The 23495-nt window shown below is 37.5% G+C and overlaps 1 protein-coding gene across 3 annotated transcripts in view; it reads right to left on the reverse strand.

Moving 5' to 3' along the window:
• cntn5 (contactin 5) overlaps positions 1-23495 on the reverse strand; it is a 442606-nt gene that overhangs the window by 22067 nt on the left and 397044 nt on the right. For all 3 annotated transcript variants that reach the window (XM_077248331.1, XM_077248330.1, XM_077248329.1), the window contains exons 17-18: positions 14690-14839; positions 11434-11504 (exon numbers count right to left, since the gene is read on the reverse strand). In XM_077248331.1, the coding sequence (XP_077104446.1) occupies positions 11434-11504; positions 14690-14839 (221 nt within the window). The remainder of the gene's footprint in view (positions 1-11433; positions 11505-14689; positions 14840-23495) is intronic.

Genomic DNA, 23495 nt, shown 5'->3' on the forward strand with positions numbered 1-23495 from the left:
ATTTAGGCTATTAATGCAGAGAGATTTGTCTAGTTCTAAAACCCTGTTACACCATTTAGTTTTTTGCTTATATTTATAAAATAAAATTGCCATGCATTTCCATTTTACACTAAGGAACAAATAGTATCCAACAGAACGACTTTATATCTGTATAATAATACCAATCGTAATTTCAAATGCAGTTCTGTAAAAAAAAAGAAGATATATATATATATATATATATATATATATATGATTCCCTATAGCCTAGAGTTTTTAAGGTTTTAAGTAAAGTGCGATTTGCCAGGGGGGACGGGGATTTCCTTCTGGTCTAAACATCCCTGCTTCTGCTGAATTATTTTAATCCCCACACCCTTCCCTTCACCGTAATCAATGCTATAGGCTACTTCACCAATAGGTCATAAATATATTAAAAAAAGATAGCCTATGCAACAGGCACCAAACAATAAAACCAAAACCAGCGTTTCAGTTGTTCATTAGGCCGTGTGTCCACCAAAGCGTTTTTTCACGCAGCTGGCGTAAAATTCCAATTGTTTTCAATGGGAGCGCCGCCTTTTTTAAACGCCATTAGAGTAACGAGGCGCTGAGCGAGTATTTAACGCTCAAGCGCTGAGCGCCCGGCGTTTTTTACTGGTCACCGAGAGTTGAAAAATGTTCAACTTTGGGTAAAACGCTGCGCTCATCACTGTCACTTTTTACACAGCCGTCCAATCACAGTGGAGGAGGGGCGGGACAAATACCACACGACCAACTGTCACAACATTCTTTCTGTACAACGATGTCAACCAGCTGAGCTAACCGAACAAAATGGATGAAAAATAAATTTTTAGTATGAAACAAAATTATCTGCAAAATCAGTTACAAGTAAACTGTGCAGCGGATATTCTGTATCATAGCAACGAATCGTCTCAACTGAAAAAACGCAGCGCTGCCAAAACGCTCTCAAGCGCCCACAGCTAGGCGTTTTCAGCAGAGCGTCCAGCATTTTCAGCCGGCTAAAAACGCTTTGGTGGACACACGGCCTTAGTTCCAGTGGCCTTAATGCATGCACGGCTTTTCAAAATGTCACAAAGCGTTGTGAGATTATTTTGAATGAAATATTGAAGTTATAATTAAGTGTTTTGGCCCACCACGCTGAGTGGCCATATGCATTTTTCTAAAATCGGGTTTTATTCTGGCATGTTGAATTAGTGTTCGACAAACGCGGCGGCGCGTTCATTTGGATTTATTTTTCTCATAACATCTTACACTAGCATAGCCAGAAAAGCATCTCTGGGTGTGCATAAGAATAAATGGGTTTGCCACATTTATTGTCAGATTAATGTGCAAAAAAAAAAACCTTGACCCGGCGTATAACTAACTTTACACAATAGACTGGGCTGATGTGTAAAACTATACTTAGGCTCGGCACATAAACATAATACTATTTAAAATATAACTCAGGGTTCAACATTAAGGCTTTTCATGTGCTTGTCGTTCGAACAAGTAAATCGGTCATTCACTTGTCCAAGTAAAAAAATTGCTTGTCCAGAAAAAATGTTGATTTTTTTGTGTGTTGTAAATACAATGTCATGATTCTGCCTTAGTGTTCTTGATTTTCCTTGGTCGTGAGACAGGATCATGACAGAATCATGTTTTGTGTACAAGCGCATGGTCTGTTATTTGGGCCATGTGCTTGTGTTGTCTTGTTATGTAACTCCGCCCCCTTGTTACCCTCGTCTTGTCATTGTCTAGTCAGTTTCACCTGTCCTCGTCATTAGTGTTCCCTATATAATCCCCTTGTGTTTGTTGTCCTGTGTCGGTTCATTGTTTGACACTGTGATTCCCATCTGCGAGTACCTTGTGAGCGTTTTGTTTAGTGTATTTCTGTACCTGTTTCTGTTGTTAGTTTATAGTCTAGTTTGTCAAGTCTTAGTCTAGTTTAGTCATTCCTGTTCCAGTACTGTTTTGCCCCCTCGTGGGTTTTGTTTTCCCTGTTTTTGTCTATTATTAAATGTTGTGTCACCGCATCCTGTCTGCGCCTGGGTTCATCCGCCACCCACATAACGTACAATTTATTCTGAAGCAATATTCTCATCAGTGGTCAGTCAGCTTTTACATATTAAAATCTGCATATTTATGATATTTTAACCTTTATAAAGAGGATTTTCCCTAATCGGTTTAAATAAATGCTTCATCTTTCTTTTTAAATTCTTAAATTTAATCAATAAATTCAATTGAAATAATAAGAAACTATATGGCTGTTATCAATAAAATTAATTTACACTGAAATATTACATCTGCATTAAATAATGTTATGAGATATAAATAATTTTTGAATATACAAATAGAATGATAGCCTACTTTTAAACACGAAACTAAACCACCAGTAGGGGGTGGCAGGTGACCGTCTTAACGCGTGTGTTATTGAGTCATTTATTCAAATGATTCGTTCAAACGGCTGAATCATTCAGGAATGAGGCAGTTGTTTAATGGGTCATTGAATCGTTGACTCGACCGATTCAAAGCGCTGCATCATTCAGTAATGCGGTTATGTTTTCCGGTGAGATGTGCTGTGATTTGTTTTTAACTATTTTCGCTGCTCAAATAGAACAAAAACAGTCAATATTGTGTCTAAAATGTAAGTGACTTGATATTAATTACTTATATTGAACTGTCATTTGAAATCTGTATCATTTTCAATTGTGATGGTATTATTCAGCACTCCTGGTCGTGTGATGTTGTTGCTTAACTGTATCATATGTGATAAATAGAAAAACTTCACATGTTTTTTTTTTTTTTAACCGCTGTATGTTCATTAAGTTTCTTTGAGTGAACTGTGCTCATTGTTTCCATTTCTCCTCATGAGGCGCGAGCCTCAACAGCATAACCTACCGTCAGACAGTCAGCGACTGTTTGCGGATTGTTTGGCAGTCCGAATGTGGGCAGATTTCATTTTTAATGATAATAATTAGAAAAATAAAATGCATTTTAAATGTAAAAATATTGTAAGTAAACAACAATAGTACAAGTAAAAAAAAAAAAAATTATTAAGACTTTAAAAAATAATTCTGCATCTAGTTTTAGATGTGCCAGCTGCCACTGTGGGTGGCACCGGCACACCCTGGCACACCCGTGGCTACGCCTATGAGCTAAAAACTTTTTTGTCATACAGATAAGAGTAGAGTAGCCTACACCTTTCAAAACTGTAAACTTTTATTCATATTAGGCTAACGACAAAAGTTTATCTGTCGTCGCTGTCTCCGGGAACTGCGCGTCACAAATATGAACCGAAAGCCCCTAAGCTCAGTCACAATAAGAAATCGCCCATGTCTAAAGCCTTTAAATGTCTAAATATTTAGGCTAATAAATGTTATCTGATTATGTAATCCATATGAAAACGAGAGCTACCAGTTTAGCCATCATGTAAGCGCTTCCCAATGTGAAAATTACAAGGGTGAAAATCTCGCTCTAATCTAATTCTCTAAATGTAGGCTAAATCGCCCTGAATTAGGCTAAAATGTATATTTTGTCAAAATGTTGAGATATTGTTTAATTTAAGTTCATAATTATTCTATAAATGTTATTTAGTTTAGCAGCAGTACCACGAAGCACCGTGGTTTCGAGATTTATTTGAATAATAATAATTTTAATAAAAAAAGTTAATTGACAAATTGCATGCACCCTGGTTGTAAGGATCCAAAGATCCCTGTAGAATTTAATATTGAGTTGAACATTTTGTTCATGACAACAAATGAGAATTCATGAGAACATGCGTTTGAAGATTATATTTAGCCTAGTTTTGCTTGGAAAAAGCTGGCCCAAACCAGTTTTATTTTTTAAATGATTTAAATAATTAAATATTTAGCAATAAACTTTTATGACCGAAACATAACTACATGTAGCTTAAATCATTTAATTCCTTCACTATCAACACTTTAATAGCCTAATGCTAATGTCTAGAATAGCGATTTAAGCGTTAGTTGTGCTTAACTTTGTCTTACGATAGCTCAGATAGCCTGTGGGGGGTTTGGAGGGACAGTTCAGTGTGTGCAGGACAATAGGTGTTAATGTTCCTCTTTCATATGGAGAGTGCTGGATAGCCAGCCTGATGAGCAAAGGCACAATTATTTCAAGGATAAATCTCTCCATGTGTCCAAATGTAGGCCCCATATCTTATTAAATTAAATATGCTACAATAAATAAACTACAATATTTATAAAGTTTTTTCACACAAAATTTAAATTGAAGTGTTCAATTCAGTTGTTTACACTGGTTTTGTAGAGTTTTAGAATGTTTGAGCAGTGTGTATGATTGTCAACAATCTTGCATTATCTAAACATGAACTGAAACGAATGGGAGTGATCAGCAGATACAGAGCTCTTTAATTCGCGATCAACCTTGTTTTATTGTAAGGTGAATTCAACAAGGCATGCTGTGTCTTTGAAGCAACAAAGGCTAAATAATTGGTTACGGTATTTTTTTCACAATTTGTATGGATGACACGCAGCGACATATACAGCATTATCAGCTGTATGATGTGTTTTTACCCTGAAATGTTTAATTTCGAGAGAGACCCGGCACGCGCAGCAAGGGAGACTAAATAAACTTGCTAAAAAGAGATCCAGCGCGAGAGGCAAAGAAAAACGCATGTTTTAATTTATGTTGGGCTATTTTCCTTTTGTACTGTTTTAATTGTTTAATTTAGCTGCAATTTCTTTGACAATACAAATTTAAAATGTCGCAAGTAGGCGATTTGTGTTTCTTATTTTGCATCGCAAAGGAAATAAACTCTAAACCTCATTGATGTAGCCTGATATGTTTCTATTGCAATGTTTTAAGTTTTCATTATTTATTCAATTTAATTTCAGTAATTTCAGTATAGTGATTATGAATTATTTTAACTACGTTTCACTTGAATTCATCTGCTATCAGCTTTCAATCGCTCTCAATGAGCCGACGGTGCGGCGGCGGCTTACGCAATAGAGAGAGTAAACGGACACTATTCAAAGTCTGTGATTGTAGCGCCTCTTAGCGGTAAAAGGCAGCAAATGCACCCCAAATTTTACCACCGCGGCGGAACTGTGGCGGTAAAACTATTATTCTGGTTGTCCACCTACTGTATCACATATAACTCCACTGCCAACAAGCTTTTGGCCGTTATTCAACAGTGTTTTAATGTACAATAAAAGTAGTCCACACAACCATTCTAAAGTCATACGGCAACATAATGTGAGGAAAAACTGATTTATGTTGCTCTCTTGGAAATGTATATTTTTAGTTATATTTGTAACCATTTACATTGTGATTTCATATATCACAATTCTGACTTTATTTCTCGCAATTCGTAGTCAAAAACTAGGATTGGAAGAAAAATGTCAGAATTGTGAAAAAAAGGTAATTGCTAGTTTCTGTCTGTTACAAACTTGGAATTGCAAGAAATAAAATCAGAATTGTTCGATATAACAAGCAACTGTGAGGGTGAAAAAAAGCCTACGGAAGCCCTGAACAGCAACGTAAAAAGAAAAAAAAAATCCGTAAAAAAATATTTCGCCTTTAATCTCTTTTTTTTACGGATTTTTATTATTATTATTATTTTTATTTTTATTTTTTTTTTTACGTTGCAGTTAATGGCTTCCGTAGGCTTTTTAGACAAAGTAAACAAAGTAGACAAAGTAGCAATTACCTTTTTTTTTTTTCTTGGCAGAAACAAGCTTCCATATAAAAATGAATTCTTCAAGATTGCACTTACACAAAGTAGGCATTTCTAACATGCAATAATATAGACTGAAAGCCCTTTCCCTGATATTACTTTTATTTTCTAGCTGACCTTTCGCTCATTGTGTTGAGTTTTCGCAATGTGGTTTCACATTCTGTTATCTATGCTAAAACACCCAAATTATTCTTGTTCTGGAAGGTTGTATACAGTCTGCTGGTCACACAAGTTGATTTTGCCTGTCCAGCTGCTGACAATTTCCTCGCTGCTTTTTTCAAAACAGATTTGACACTTGCTTGATGTTTTTTCTGAGGACAAGATATCAGAGTCTGTCTGAGACACCTGCTAGGCATTTAATAGAATGGAATGCAATCTATTAAGGGAGATAGAAATTTAATTAAAATGTAAGCCGGCGGAATTAAATCTTGGGCAATTTTAATAATTGACAAACACCTGTACTCTCCTCTCTTTTTGGCAGCGAGTCGGTCTGTCATGCCAAATTTTGACTGATTTCCAGCCGCTTCTGAAATTATCACGTCCCTTGGTGGCACCTAAAATAAGATGCAGACGGATGATGGGAGAAAAAAGGCTGTACCTTCAAATTAAATACTTAAGCACACGCTTTTAGTGCTATGACTGTGTAATTAACTCACTCTACTGTTTCTAAGAATTGAATTAACAACCCTTGAACCAACATTATTAGTGCTGGCTGAGCTTTTCTGCATGGGGCGACCAATAAATGGCCATTTTAAAAAAGGGAAAATCAGTTCTGCTACAAAATGAAGTGGAACATGCATCTAAAAAGGCTGTTGGGCGAAGGAGTGGCACCCATGGTGAAAATGAAATCTGCTGGGGGTCTGATATCGGCACGCTTGGCGTGGTGCGCCAGGCATCGAATAGGAAGTAGGGCAACTGTAATGGTCCAGTCCATTGCTCCTGGTGCCCGTAATACTTTTTCTCTCTCTGCAGACATTAATGAGTAGACGGGGCGAGCTGTTTAGTCATTCATCCTGTTTAATAAGCAGTGCTCGGCCCAGCCGCTGTCTTCCACAACCACCCAGAGATGATTGCAGAGGCAGCACAGAAGCCGGTTCACGTGCCACGAATGCCAAAGCAGCACAGCATCTTCACAAATACACTAATATCCATTGGAGATGCAGAGACAATTCAGTGGTTCTAAAGTGGTTAATCGGGACGCAGATAAACAGGGTAGAACTAATACGGCTATATGGGACAGTGCCAGAGAGGACGGCACAGACGTTGTATACAATGAGGAGGCTATGTACACACAATCTGTTTTCTGGAATTGACAATAGTATTAACTAACTCTTGACTCTTGAATTTTCTGTTTCTGCATATAGGCGACTTCAATACTGCTTCCATGCAGGAATGATCAAAGTCAAGCCTTTTCTGTTCTCCAAGTAGTTGAAAAAACATCAGCAATAGCAACTGTGACTAAATATTGAAGATGGTAACAATTTGCATTCTAACTTAACTTACTCTCAAAATGCGGGTGTATCCTGAAAATTTAAATAAGTTTTATAAAATGCAGACCATCATATTTTTATGTGCCTACAGTTTTATAGCAGAGCAATCTGAGACAATAATACATTTAATATGCCGCGGTGAGAAGTCTGATTCAATTTAGGGAGTTGGTTTGCAAATAAATAATTCACAATTTTTTAACCCGTTTTCGTATTTATTTAATTGCTGCCGTTAGTCACTATGTTATGAATATAAATATAATAATGCTTTCTAGTTGCAGCTCAAGGTTGTTATAACTGCACCAGACAGTCAGCTGTTCAACCTCCAGTCTGTAAGCAGACTTGTCACCGTTTCGGATGAGACCGATCACAGTGGTTTCGTCTGCAAATTTCAGGAGCTTGACAGTGGGGTCTTTAGAAGTGCAGTCATTAGTGTCCAGGGAGAAGAGCAGTGGGGAGAGAACGCACCCTTGGGGAACGCCAGTGCTGATTGTGAGAGTCCTGGATGTGTGTTTCCCCAGTCTCACTCGCTGCTGCCGGTCCGTCAGGAAGCTGGAGATCCACTGACAGATCGAGGATGGTATGGAGAGCTGGGTCAGTTTGGCTGTGAGAAGATCAGGCATGATGGTATTGAAGGCCGAACTGAAGTCCACAAATAAGATCCTTGCATAAGTCCCAGGTCTGTCGAGATGTTGCAGGATATAATGCAACAAGATAAATAAAACATGCAGTATTGTAGTAGTGGGCATGGATGGAGAAGTTACTGTAAATACAGTAACATACCATTGCGATACATCCATATGAAGAGTTGTTCTGCAGGTTCGTCATCTTCCTTTTCATCGCGCTCCGGGTCCGGCTCTGGCTTGAACATGTAAGGCTTGATGGACAAGTCTTCCGTTGTTGACATTTTGTTAATAACGTGTTAATAAAAAGTTTCTGTGCCGCTAGATAATCGTATCTCTGCTATCACACTACAAAAATGGCCGAACGCGGTGGAGTTGAAACGAGTGTCACCTCTGCAACCTGGGTATGAAGTGTCTTATTTGCATTTAAAGAGACCGCACCAAAACGAGTTGCTCTCAGACGCACATTAGAAAAGGGGCCATTAGACATTAGAATTCAGACCCAAGCATTGCAGTTCCGCTTTATATAGACCAATAATGTAGGATTTATATGTAAAAAGGAACGATTTAAAATCAAGATATGTCCCCTTTAAGGCTTCCTTTTATTGACAATAGATTTATAAATGGTTCTCATTACAATTTTGGGAAGATGATTGGCACATATTGCGTTTTCAAATGCATGTTATACAACCGACCCAAACTCACAGCCTTTTTAGAAGCACGTTCCACTTAATTTTGTTGCAGAACTGATTTTTTCCTTTTTTAAAATGGCCATTTATTGGTCGCCCCATGCAGAAAAGCTCAGCAACATTTACAACAAACCGAGCCACTCCGAGACACTGAAAACACAGGATCATGAGCAGCCTGCTTTTAATATAATACATTGCAGCCTTTGTGATTTGCACTAAGCTATGTTGTGTTCTCACAACCTTGCATTGTTTTCGACCAATAAACATACATTTAAAATTTAACTGAACTGGCGAGTGACAGTGTCATTTACTCGCCAACTCACATTTTTACGTGCATTTGGTGCTTGGCGAGTGTTAATGTCGGACGTGTGGTCATTTTGAAAAGCAATAACAGCTTGTCAACAGGCATAGGGTTTTAACCACTAATGAGGGAATACGCAACGGTTAATGTAAAGGGCCTGTGCTAGGAAAGGTTAAATTCCAGGTATGGGAGACAGACCTGAGAACTGAAGTATTACTAATTTCATAAAGCTGCTCAGGCACTTGGGTTCCAGGGGGACAGTCAAATTAATGCGCTACAAATCGTTTTGGTTTAAAAGCGTCTGCTAAATAATATGTAATTTAATATTATGTACTATGTGCCTCAAAATAGCACCTGAAGCCCCTGTCAAGATACCTGTTAATATGCTGCTTAATATGATACAGCAGTAAAGAATTAAAGCTCTGAATTCACCTGTGCATTTAAAATAGTCCCTTTGTAAAGCAAACATTAGATTTAAAATGTGTTTAGAGCTCTAAGCAACGTTTCTAGTGTATAGACATATTTTAAATGTTGTGAATTTGGAGGCATATAATTAAACTGCATGTCATCGCCGGAGCAAAATTAAAACTACAATTATTCTGTAGTTACAGTAATAACTTTCTCAAGGGGTTATAAACTCAGGAAGTCATCATGGTAAAAATATTCCGTTGCATTTGGAATGAGCCTTAACATCTTTAATTTCTCACTAAGGTACAGTTCTCCTAATATGAAAGTTATTTGCCTGGTGACAGTTGGGGCCTGAGTATTTAATAACTGCAAGGATAACGTTCAGTTCAGAGAGTACATCTGTTCCACAATTCCCCAGATAATCTCACCTTTAAATGGCCTAATTTGAAAGCCTTTTTTATTTTTAAAATAAAATGTTTATGTTTATGCGCAAAATACTCACAGCAGTACACATAACCAAAAGTGACACTCCATGCTAGTATCCTCTTTACATGGTACCTAAAACTGACTGAATGTTGTAAAATCTCAGACAACAAACAGATGTTCCAAAAACATCAGTTTCAGGGGAATAGCGTTTTGAATATTCAAGGTTAATGACCATTTTAATCTCTCTTGTGTGACTAAACTTAACTTTATTAATCCACATGGCAACGACAACAACAACTGTAAAGCATCCAGAAGGACAAAACATCATAACAGTATATTCATATGATTTTTCCATGTCTTCTGAATCCATTGGATATGCTGTCGCTTTTCAATATCCTTCTCCATTCCTCATATTGGAAAATGACTGCCGTTTCATATTAGATTATGACACATGCAAGATCCGATGGTGTTTTGGTGTCAATGACGTCAAATCTGGAACAGCGCATGGATGTGTCATTGCACCTACATGAATCAAGCGCGAATCCAAAAGTTTGGCAGTTGGGAAGATTATCAGTGAATCATTTTATAAGTTACGGACAATTTCATATCAACATCATTATTTGCTTACTTGCTAATCCCTTGAAAAAAAAGTAGTACACTTTAATCTACAGTTTTTATTTTTAACATACTTTAAAATAATATACTTAAATGCAAACTGAATGTAATGGTTTTGGGCTCCTAATTGCATGTAATTTACTATTACATAGAAGCATAAATTTACTTTAAAGGATAACAATATGATATACTAATTTGATGTATAAAAAAAATATCAAAAAATGTCAAAACAGGCTATATGGCCTAAAAGCTGACTGTTGATTTCACAGGTTCTTTAATGGAAAGCAGTTGGTGTATTTCAAGAGCTGCTAACACAAAATGCTTAAAGGGGTGAATTTCTTTCTTCTGTTGAACACAAACAAAGATATTTTAAAGAATGTTGGTAACCAGACATTTGGCCATTTACCTCCATAGTATTTTTTTTTCCTACTGTGGAATTGTCAATGGCTACCGTCAACTTTTTACATTCTTTAAAATATGTTCTTTTGTGTTCAACAGAAGAAAGAAACTCATACAGGTTTGGAAAAACTTGAGAGTGAGTAAGTGATGACAGAATTTTCATTTTTGGTGAACTATCCCTTTAATGCAAATAATAACAAGAAAGTACACACTTCACAAATATTTTGTTGTCGACAGCAAGGTTTGTGGAATGAAACTTTGTTGTATTTTGGCACAAATTTTGGCACAAATTCATCAATTGGCCAAAACAAATGACAAATGATGCAAACATGAACAGGCTGTGTGATATGCCCTCCATCTACAAACCAACACAAATGTGTATAAATGGATATAGATTTACAAATACTCAGTTTTACTATTCAGTTTATGTCATGTTAATAATTTGAAGAAAAGTACAGTAAAGCTTGCAAAGAATTAGACATGTCTAGCAGATCTGGACTAAACCTGCACCACTTCTCAATCCTTTTTTACCTCCAGCAGCATTGCCACAAAGCATATAATTTCATTTAGAATCAAGTTATTCATCTGTTCTTATAGGGGACTGCAAGTGTAGCAATCCTTCAACAGGCAATTGCAATGGTGGCAATTATGGCCAGATATAATTACCAACGCTCAAGTCAATTAGCTGCAGGAATCTATTTGGCCAGGAAGTGCAAGTCTTTTATGCCATATTCATTAGCATAGCAATAGTTCACAGTAGGGAGTCCGTTGTGCATGCTGAGAGCAAACCTACCTCCCAGGATATGACCAGCTCATGTCTGCGGCCGTTCCCACCTCTCACGTTGGCAGGGGCTACTGACGGAACTGCAGAAACAGAAATACTGCAATGTAATAGTGCATTATATTATTAGCTTTTACTTTCTATTAGCTAAAATGTGTAAAATTGTGAGTGAATCATTCCTTCTTAATGTCTGCTAATTATTATTTAAGGTTTGGCTGCTTTGACACATAAGGACGATTCACTCAATAGGTGTAACTCTCAAAACTAGAAACAGCGTAGCACTCACAAAACACACATAACTGCTTGATTCACATAAACAAACACAAGTATAAATAAAGAGGGGGAAAAACAGAGCAGGAATAGTTATATTTATTTCGTTTTAGGAATATGTATGTCTCATTTACTCTCATGTAAACGGATAAATAATTCTACAGGCATTCCTTTGTAGGACAACAAATTAGACAACATGGCACATTGGAAAAACACACCTAGGGGCAGATTTACTAAACAAATCAAATTAGAATGAGAGCGCAATTCCAAAACCTGTCCGATGGGAATGGAGAGTGAATTAAAATAAATACAACACGTAAATTAAAGAACACAGACACAGTCAGATCTTGTCCATAATGACCAACTCAATCTACCAGTTAGTGTCTGGTCTAAGACGTGCTTTTTTTGGGCGATAAATACTGGCGCAAACACCAGTATATTGACGAGCGCAAACCTTAGTGATTCATTTAAATACCCTCCTCCCATAATGTTTTTGTCTGAAAGGGAAACCTCTAGCCTGGCTCTGCCCACCTACTTACTTCCGCTCAATTTTCATTTTCCTTCAGTACATCGTCTGGGTTTGTGGTATATTTGCGGGTTTTCTCCGGCCAATTTTTACCTGTCCAATCAGCGAACAGAGGGAGTGGATGAGAACGATGACGTTAAGGTCGTGCACTAGTTTAGTCAAAACAAAACTTTAGAGATTGGTTATGGCAAATTCAGAGTGGCTCTGGGCAGATACGATAGTTTTAAACCTCAACAGAGTACCCGCCTTCAAGGAAGTTAATGCTTGTCAATGGTGAGTGGCCAGACTGTACAAATGAAATGTACGAGAGTCTGGTAGGACCAGGCTAGGAAACTCCTACAAATGCATCTGTAATAAGGTCAGCCGCAAAAATAACTGTGTCTACGCCTTCTCTGTGCTAATTTTTAACTGCGTGTCTTTAGTAAATCCTGAGTTTTTTAACGCCAAAAGAGGGTTTGGGCTGGAGCAAGCTGTTAGTAAATCTGGCCCCTGGGCTATCCATACAATTCACTGCAGTTTCTATCTGAAATTTTCAGTAGAGGCAATAAAACACCAACAACTTTTATTCCTTTTTACACAAATTATTATTACAGGGGTTGGTTATTGATTAATAACGTCTTAGTTTCACGTGGTTCCTTGCACAATATTATGTTATGACCTCTTCATACCTCTTCAGCACTTTTCATAGTGCATGATTTGTAAACGTACACATTTTTGCACCTTGAAACCAAATCCATATGGCTTTTTTGATTCAGTAAATTTGCTTGGTAGCTCACCTCGTACAGTAGTGCACGATGTGGAGGACAGTCCCGTGAAAAGTGAGTCACAATACACAGGCTCAAACATTTGTAGAAGCAAGGTAAAATTAGATGGTTGCTTCAGCAAATGCCTTTTTATTTCATTTTTGCTTTTGTTAACACTATTGTTTAGGTTCAGAGTAGGGTTTACGGTAGGTGGTACGTTACTTTCAAGCGTGACTGAGCATTAACCTTTCGGCGACACTCACCATTTCATTTTCGAACTGCCGCAATACATACAACATCCAGCGTAATTAAATGTTGCCAGATTCATAATCATCTGTTTTGGATAAAACTATACACTCTTTTAGCGTGACTCACTGGACATTTCACTTTGAAGGTGTCACAAAATGCTCCAGAAGCAACATAATATCAATTGGCAGAAATGTTGCCACAGGCACTTTTTTTGGAGCCGGGATTGAAATAATTGAGATTATTTGACCCTTTAAAAGTTTAGGTCAGACAAAGTTTTCCTGTGGAATTGGGCTATTTTTCATTTGTTGCCACAGGTAAAAAAAAAAAAAATTCCTTGTTGATTTCCACCCGCATACATACGATTTTGGTGCTCCAACACCCCCAACACACCCCCCAGACGTAAAAATCCAGTCGAGAATTCGGCTGCCCAACAGAGAAAATCCCATTGGGCTATTTTTGACTGGCCATTGGGCTACTCTTATTGCACAGACCTAGCAACCCTAGTCAGGCCCAAATTTAGGTCACTATTCATGGAAAATCCTACCCTGTCCTGTAGCCCTCAGACCTCACTCATCCTGCATATTTTAATTACTGTGTCGCATTTACAAATGACACACAAAAATCAATGGTGTATTGGCATCATTGATAACAAACCTAGTGTAACATGTTGAGATTACTTTTTTAATCTAAACAAATGATTATCAGAAAATAACCTCAATTATTTATGATTGTGTTTTGTTAAAAAAAAGGTATTGTATGATTTCTTGAATGAACCACTTTTATAGTGCTTTTTGGAGTGTTTTTTTTTTTTTTCAAAGCTCAATGGCTGTAACAACTATGAACTGTTATTGTATTGAAAAGTGCTACATGAAGATTCTTCAGAAATTCTTTGACTCTAAAAAATACATAAATAACAGCATATGGGTTTGGGATGACATAAGTAAGAGTAAATAATGAAAGAACCAATCCTTTAAGAAAAAACAAACAAAACCAAATTAACAGTGGCATATGATGACAACTACAATAATTCAACTGGCTTTAAACAATGCTAAAAAATGTGCATCATGTCTGTATATTGGGACATTTCGTTGCTGTGTAATCGCACAGGCCTGCTGAATGTTTTTGAACCAAAGAGTGTTTTAGAGAGGGTTTTGTTCTCCGTAAATAGAGAATTCTGCAGCCTCTTTGCCTGAGGGCACAACTGACTTTCTGCTTCAGCTCAAACACAAAAACTTGTTTAAATTCATGTAAGCGGCTTATTTTCCACTTCTCCTCCAATTAAAATAGAACCAGGGTCACCCTGTATATTCAGACGGCTAACGGCAGTCGTAAAAATGTGTCACAACACGGAGCTACACGATCCCTCAAGTGGAGGATAAACGAGGCTTGAGAGAAAACTGTTTGTTTATTTAGATTTCTGTCCTGTTGGAGGACATTTAGCTTAGAGACATTCACGGGTGAGTGAACCATTGACAAATACCTGCTTCCTTAGTGCGGACCGCTCTGGAGGGGGCGCTCGGGTCACCTGTGCCGATGCCGTTCGTGGACACCACCCGAAACTCGTACTCCACCCAGGGGTTGAGCTCCACTGCCATGGCGGACTCCATGCTTCCTGTCACTGGGTCTGGATCTGAGTAGAGCAAAGCAGAGAGGCACCAATACACGTGAGGAATCAATACAGCTTAAAACAAAAGCCAACACAAGCATCTACTGTGACTAAATCCTTGTAGACTGTAGGCTTCTAAAGCAATGTGGACTGATATATACAGTATGCACATACAAAGTGTGAAATACATGTGACAGTGCAACCATTTCACTACAATTAAGCAGTGATTAAGTGATTTTGGGGTGAAAGTTCCTTGAGTTTTCTCCAAGGTTTTAAGTGAGATGAACTAAAATACTAACAGAAAAGTATCATGGAATTATGGGGGGGAGGGGGGTTTACCATGTATTTTTGAAAAGTTTTGTATATAGACAATAATGTTGTCAAATGATTTCTATTCACACGGATCCCCAAAAATGACTGTAAAAACGCTGTATTCTGCTGCCAGGCCAGTAGTTGGCGATATCACTTTGTAAAGAGTGCACCTAGACATTGAGCACCTATACATTGAACGCGTAATACGCATGCGAATGATTCGTGTTTTTGTAGTTTACATAGAGACAACAGCATTATCGTTTTCAAAAACTTGCATTTTGAAACCTGTTTTCAAAAATGTGTTTTCAGGCCCCCAAACCACCGTTGTCATGTAAAGGAATGGCCCAAGCTCATAAAACGTTTTCCGTTTATATATGAAAACAGTGTATATTGTACACTGTTTTACAATATACCCCCCCCCCCCCCCCCCCCACCCCAAGACAGCAACCAAAATGCAGCCTTACAAGTGATTGATTTGGAACAGTGTACATTAGCACATTACTAGAATATCACTGAAAATCTCTAAATAAGCATCAACACACACACACTCACACACACACACACACACACACACACACACACACACACACACACACACACACACACACACACACACACACACACACACACACACACACACACACACACACACACACACACACACACACACACACACACACACACACACATATATATTAATGGGAAGAATTTAAAGTACATTTATAATGAATATTTCACTCCTTTTGGAACATTCTATCCATCTTTTTTTCTGCGTGACTGTCACAATGCAATGCATTCTGGGATCGCCTTCTCTAAGAATACATGCCATGCTGATTATTTAGACAGAATAAACAATTATGCTGCCTGTGTTTTGGAACAGCCTTTGCAATGGGAGAACATCTATGACGCTTTAAATGCTGCTTATGTAGGCAGCTCACTAAGATGTGGAATGGAGCCAACATCTAGTTTTGTAACATCATTGATCGATTTTTAAACAACCTAAAAATCAATATTGGATTTTTTTTGAATCCACCAAAGCATAAATCTTTACACTTCTACAACAAAGAGGAATTCTTCAAATATAGAGTACAATTTCAATAGAAGAACCTGACACAGATGCATAAACTGTCCCTCTAAAAACTCAAATATAAGATTGATTGTCATGCCTTTGTAAAAATAAAAGAAGTGTGCTTAATTATATTGACTCTGCACTACAAGTGTACTTCAAAAAATGACCTGCAGATCATATCATATTATACACTTATACTGCTCTTTGTAGTAATGCAAATTAAATGTTTTACTTCAAAGTATAAATCATTATTTAATTATATTTTGTCATGATTAACATAAGTCCACTTTGATGCATTGACTAACAAGTGTATTATTTGATATTACATTTAAAGTTAATATATTTTTAAATTTCAACTTTTGTAATTAAAGATATATTTAAATACATGAAATACAAGTTTGATTACAAATGGCATGGTGTATTTTAGTTTAACAAATGCTTGTCAGTACTTTTTGTCAGTACACTTTAACCATATTTAAAAAAAACCTCAATAGAATTATGAAATTACCTCTAAAGATGTACTTAACTGGATCAATAAAAGCACTCTAAAGGTCAGCTAATTGCATTTGAAATGTTTCCGTTGCTTCTAGTAAAGTAAGTTTGTAATTTTGATTTTTTCACTCATGGTTTGCTCTAGTCAATACATAAGAGACAACAGACACAGGATTGTGTTTGCCCAGAGGACACTACTCATTCTACACACCTCATTTCAGTGCAGACACACACTTGGCTGAGGACCAAACCTCTGGGCTTTCTTCTGTCTACAGTTAACGGCTGTACATAACCTGTGGGACCAGAGCCGCGCTCCAGGCGTGAGGCAGCGAAATGATAAACTCCCAGATGCTCTCCGCCACATTTCTCTCTTTCTCCCCTCCGGCTTACCCTGCCTTATCTCACTGTTACTCTTCTTCACCCTCTCTATACTTTCTTCCTTCAGTATTTTATTTTTTCTCTCTCTCTCTTTGACCACACATGCCTTGATTTCCTTTGAATTCCTCTGAGTATTTCATTTTCGGTTTTCGTGTGCTTTACTGGTATGTCAAAAAAAACAAAACAAAACTTTAGATTCATATTGCCACTGGCTCCTGGGCTTTTAAAAGATAACTTTTTAAAAATGTGTTTGCATGAGAATCCCGACAGGTGCAAAATAGCAACATTGACTCGACCAATGGTGTAACTTTGGGGTGGGTCTTTGTCTGACCAATGACAGGAAACCGGTTTAAAAATTGTCATAAGGTTGCCTTTCTGTTTTATATTCTATTATTTACATACTGTCCATCCAATTATCCATCCATCCATCCATCCATCCATCCATCCATCCATCCATCACATGCAATTTCTTAGTGGTTAAAAAACAACACACTAACTCTCAGTGTTAAATTAACACAGACAGTGTTTATATAATCCATGTTGATTATATTATAAACATATTTCATTGGATGCATACAGTATGATGAGGTCATGTGACAAGTGTAGCATACTACTGTTGAAATGTTTATCATTGCATAATGTCTACTTACTAATTTTGTGTACTAAACAGTGTATGTATAGTATATTCTAATGTTAAAATTATATTTAAAAACAGTAATTTTAAATATTAATGAAATAAAAAAGCCAGCGCACAGAGTACACTTTCATTTCTATGTTTCATAACACATTTAAAAGAACACGCCGACTTTTTGGGACATTAGCTTATTCACTGTATCCCCCAGAGTTAGATAAGTCCATACCTTTTTCATCTCCGTGCGTGCTGTAATTCTGTTTGACGCACCCACGGCTAGCCTAGCTTAGCACAAAGACTGGATGTAAATGGCTACAGCTAGCATACTAATCCCAATAAATGACAAAATAATGCAAACATTTTCCATGTTGTGATGTGTATAGTCACAGAGTGTACAAATAACAAGGTAATATGAGACAGCCATCTTTTAACCGTATAAATTTTGGGAACTATATTCTCAGAAGGCGAAGCACTGCTACTTGGGCGGAGTGATAGCCACAGCACCTGAGACGCACCGTGGTGAGGAGCAGAGAGTTTGTTCAGACATGGAGTAATAGAGTCAGCAATTACTAGATAGTAAAAGCATAGTTTACAATCATGGGTGTTCGCTGTATTGTAAAGAGCTGCGACAATAAACAGGAGAGACCAGGTAATACCATGATGTTTCATAGAATTCCAACCAAAAACGCTGACCTGATGAATCAATGGCTACTTGCTCTGGATATCGATCCAAACACACCTGAATAGATCATCAAGGACCATCATGTTTACTCAGTACATTTCACTGAGGACGACTATTTTGAAAAAATGGAATTTGCCACACGGACCATGAAACGTGTGCTGAAGGATATGGCCATCCCATCGATAGCAGACAGGACAAAGTGGATCGGCTGCGGTAAGTGTTCCGTTATGTTTTTAGATGACTAGCCTACTGTAACAGTGCCATTAGCTAGCTCTAATGTAACGTTAGTGACACTATTATATGAATAGGGTGGTCACTACTATTGCAGTTGTTCCCGGGCTCCATGTATCCCCTGTAATGTTAGTATTGTGTTGTCATGAACGCGCTCTATCGCCCCAGTAACAAATGAGCGGAGTTAGAGGTAAACAAGAAGAAACAACGGTGCGTCTCAGGTGCTGCGGTTATCACTCCGCCCAAGTAGCAGTGCTTCGCCTTCTGAGAATATAGTTCCCAGTATTTATACAGTTAAAATATGGCTGTCTCATATGACCTTGTGATTTGTACACTCTGTGACTATACAAATCACAACATGTAAATAGGAAAATGTTTGCGTTATTTTGTCACTTATTGGGATTAGTATGCTAGCTGTAGCCATTTACATCCAGTCTTTGTGCTAAGCTAGGCTAGCGGTGGGTGCGTCAAACAGAGTTACAGCACGCACGGAGATGAAAAGGGTATGTATGGACTTATTCACCGTATCCCCCGAGTTAGATAAGCTAAAGTCCCAAAAAGTTGCCGTGTTCCTTAAAGTGAAAAGTGGACTTTGTAAACATCAAATGATTTAAAGTACATTTAATCCAATGTTTGATCGTTTGTTGTGCTTTATGCGATTGACTAACATACCAAAGCACATCTAACATACAAAAGTACTTAATTATAATTTTAACTGTAGTGTGTTATTTGATACTACATGTAAAGTTAATATAATTTAAAAGTACTAAATTGATTTCATTACAATGTATTATTAATTCCATATATATTTAAAAACATGAAACACAAGTTTACTTTAACCTTAATAGTATACCTCAACCAAAGACGATACAAGTAATTATGAAATTACATATAAAGATGTACTAAAGTCTAACTTAAGAGGGTCAAAAATGCACTTTAAAGTTCATCTTATGGGATTTAATATAAATTTAAACATAATACATTTTAATTTAGTAGTCTGAAAACATTAAAATAATATACTTAAATGTGAACCGAATGAGAAGTAAATGATTTAGTATGCTAGTCTGAGGGGCTGTCTGATCTCTACACCACATCCGTGCAGTTGCAAAAGTCAAACTCTTCTAGTTTTTTTCATCCCCAACTTTCTTTGCTGCTCATGTTGCCTCAAATCTCTATTGGAAATGAATGACAATATTTTGAATGAACGCCCCTTTAGGGCTACTCCTTTTCTAGAGGAAGGAACAGTAAAGAACATTAAGTGGTAACAGTGTTTAAACACTATAAAGTAAACATTTTCATCTCTACCTCTTTGTTCTAATCTGAATAGGTTCAACACAAAGCATTGTGTGCACACTACATGTGCCTTATCTCTCTTACTCTCATCCGTGTGGAATGTTCAAACAGAAAAGAACAATTATCAAGACTACAAAAGTGCATAAAACTTAGCTATTATCCAAAGTTGACTGCTAATGTTTGAACAGATGACACAAAAAGCTGTTGTCTTTGGATAATGGCAGATAATTATAAGCGGTGTTATTGTCAGGGTACCCAAAATAAAGCTATTTAACTCCTGATATTGATGGAAAAAAATAGTGAGAGTCTTATTTATCTGACAAATTACTTAAAAGAGCTGGATAATTGGGTGAATTTAAAAAGCATCTCACAAATATCTCTGGATGTTATAAAATTATTTGTAGAACGATGTTGTTATTAATGTTCGTTGTGTACGATTTGTTGTGGGGGGATTTGTTGATGGGGATGGTGGTGGTTGTAGGCTACTGTATCACGTGCAGCTTGAACTGACGCGCTACAGCGATCTGTCACATTTAAAAGCGCCAAAACGTTATTTATTGTGTGAATCTCGTAAAAATGTTGACAGAATCTGACAGCTGAGAATTTGTTCCATCTGTTCCAAAAGTAACCTTCTCTGTCTTGTCTGTCGGTGTCAGTGTCCTCTTTGTCCGCGATTTTTCTCTGTGTGAGAAAATGGATGTGTGGCGTGAGAGCATGTGGAAAGGGTCAATTGCGTGAGTCTCACGGTCAATGTGTGAGAGTTGGCAGCTTTGTATCTTTCTGTTTTTAATCATTATTTACTACCATTCCCTGTTGTTTATACTGCTAAATACAACTTACTCAACATCACATATTAACCTGACATCACTAGCTTCAATCTAAATCGTTGCTAGCACAACAAGCTACTAATTCACTAGCTTGTTAGTGTGCCATCCATGCGCTCTTTATTTATTTATTTAGCTTGCGCCTTTTACAAATCCATCAAAGCTGTGGTAAGTAGAAACAGTCAACAAACACGGTGAGTCATGTCATCTTCTCCTCTTATTGTGACTTGCACTTCATGTAACATGTATAGCATAGCCTTCTCTGTCAGCACAGGATTTACATATGATAAATGCAGGGAGATAGTCAGGCTGACGGAGAAGATTTCAGAACTAGATACACGCATCCAAACTTTAATTGAGATTAATTGTAAGAGTGCAAGGGCAATTGGAAAAGTTTTTGGGGCAGACCTGACCTGTTGAAAAGAGATGGTATTCATCCCTCCTGGGATGGTGCTGCTCTTCTCTCTAGTAATATGGCACATAGTCTTAGAGCTCAAACATGACAATCTGGGGCTCAGGTCAGGAAGCAGACAAACTGGCTAAACCGACAATCTGCCAGCTGTCTCACGTCACCAAGGTCCTAAATCCCATCACATGTGTTTCTGTAATTTATAGTAATATTTTCAAAATTACTAAGAAGTCCAGTTTCAAATATAATTATTTTTAAGTGTTGGTGCTTAATGTAACAATATATAGTGCAAATTATAAATCACGTTTAAGATTTGTGCTGGCTACTCTATACAGGCCACCAGGGCACCATACATAGTTTATCAAATAATTTGCTGACTTTCTATCAGCGTTAGTACTGGCTGCAGATAAAGTCCTAATTGTTGGTGATTTTAATACCGATGTAGATAATGAAAAAGATGAATTGGGATTGGCATTTAAAGACATTCTTAACTCTATTGGAGTTAGACAACACGTGTCAGGACCTACTCTTTGTCGTACTCATACTCTAGATCTAATATTATCACATGGAATCAATGTTGATGCTGTTAAAATTCTGCAACAGAGCGATGACATCTCAGATCATTATTTAGTCTTGTGTAAACTTCATTTAACCAAGGCTGCAAAGCCGACTCCGTGTTACAAATATGTTAGACCTATCACTTCTTTCACTAAAGAATGCTTTATTAATAATCTTCCTGATCAGTTTCATCATCTCAGCATCCCAGATAGCTTAGAAGAACTCAATATTGCGACAGAAACTTTTAACTCTCTCTTTTCCAGCACTTTACACACAGTTGCTCCGTTGCGCTTAAAGAAGATCAAAGAAAATAGTCCAATGCTGTGGTACAACGAGCACACTCAGGCCTTTAAGAGAGTGGCCAGAAAAATGGAGCGAAACTGGTAGAAAACAAAACTAGAGGTATTTCACATTTCATGGAAGGAGAGCTCGATTGCATACAGAGAGGCCTTAAAAGCTGCAAGATCGGCTTATTTTTCAACCCTATTAGAAGAAAATAAATAAAACCCAAGGTATTTATTTGAAACAGTTGCTAAACTGACGAAAAATAAAGTTTCAAGCCAAGAAGTTTCCAAGCAGCACAACAGTAATGACTTTATGGCCTTCTTCACTTCAAAGATTGATAATATCAGGGAATTATAACTACCGTATTTTCCGCACTATATGGCGCACTTAAAAGCCTTTAATTTTCTCAAAAAACGATAGTGCGCCTTATAACAGACTCTTACTAACAGACATACGAACAGACACACTGTCCCGCGCGTCACAGAATGTTCATAAAGCGTTCCCCATTCGCAGTAACCGGGTCGTCTCAGTCAAAACAGCCAGCTGTTGCTGTCAGCGAGCTGCCACACATGAATACTCGTTAGAGTCAGGCTGCGATTGTAAGTTACGTGCCTGCCCCAGCGCGCTCACGCTTACTAGTAAACGCCTCGCCTCCAGCGCCGCGCACTCGCTACATTCCCTTTAGCATCTAGTGGATGCATAACACAAACCCAGTCAAAGGTTTGACTGCAGTATCTTATGCGCCTTATAATCCGGTGCACCCTATATACAGTTAATGTTCTAAAATAGGTCATTCATTGAAGGTGCGCCTTATAATCCGGTGCGCTTTATAGTGCGGAAAATACGGTATTCAACCGTCTACTACAGCATTGCATCAGGGGGTGCATTGTAGTATCCCTAAGGAAAAATTTGATTCATTCATTGCTAAAGGAGAGGAAACATTTTCTAAACTCGTCGAATCAACCAAATTCGACAAAATGTATGTTAGACCCTATACCGACTAAACTACTGAAAGAGATGCTTTCAGAGGTCATAGATCCCCTTCTCAATATCATTAATTCATCTTTGTCACTTGGATACGTACCGGAAACTTTTAAGCTGGCTATGATTATACCACTTGTTAAAAAACTGCAACTTGATCCTACAGAATTAGTCAATTACAGGCCGATCTCAAATCTACCTGTTCTAGCAAAAATACTAGAAAAGGCATTATCCTCACAACTGTTCCTTTTTAGAAAGAAGTGGTATCTGCAAGGATTTTCAGTCAGGATTTAGACCGTACCATAGTACTGAGACAGCTCTCATTAGAGTCACAAATGATTTCCTCTTATCATCCGATTGTATTTGTATCTCGCTATTGGTGTCACTCAATCTTAGTGCAGCATTTGATACTATTGACCAACATTCTTTTAAATAGACTCGGAAATTATGTTGGCATTTGTGGAATTGCATTAGCATGGTTTAAATCATACTTATCTGAACGTTATCAGTTTGTAGCAGTAAATGAAGAGATGTC

Source organism: Siphateles boraxobius, unplaced genomic scaffold (assembly GCF_051911475.1).
Source record: "Siphateles boraxobius isolate OS27281-9 unplaced genomic scaffold, OSU_SipBor_1 30, whole genome shotgun sequence".
Lineage (NCBI taxonomy): Eukaryota > Metazoa > Chordata > Actinopteri > Cypriniformes > Leuciscidae > Siphateles > Siphateles boraxobius.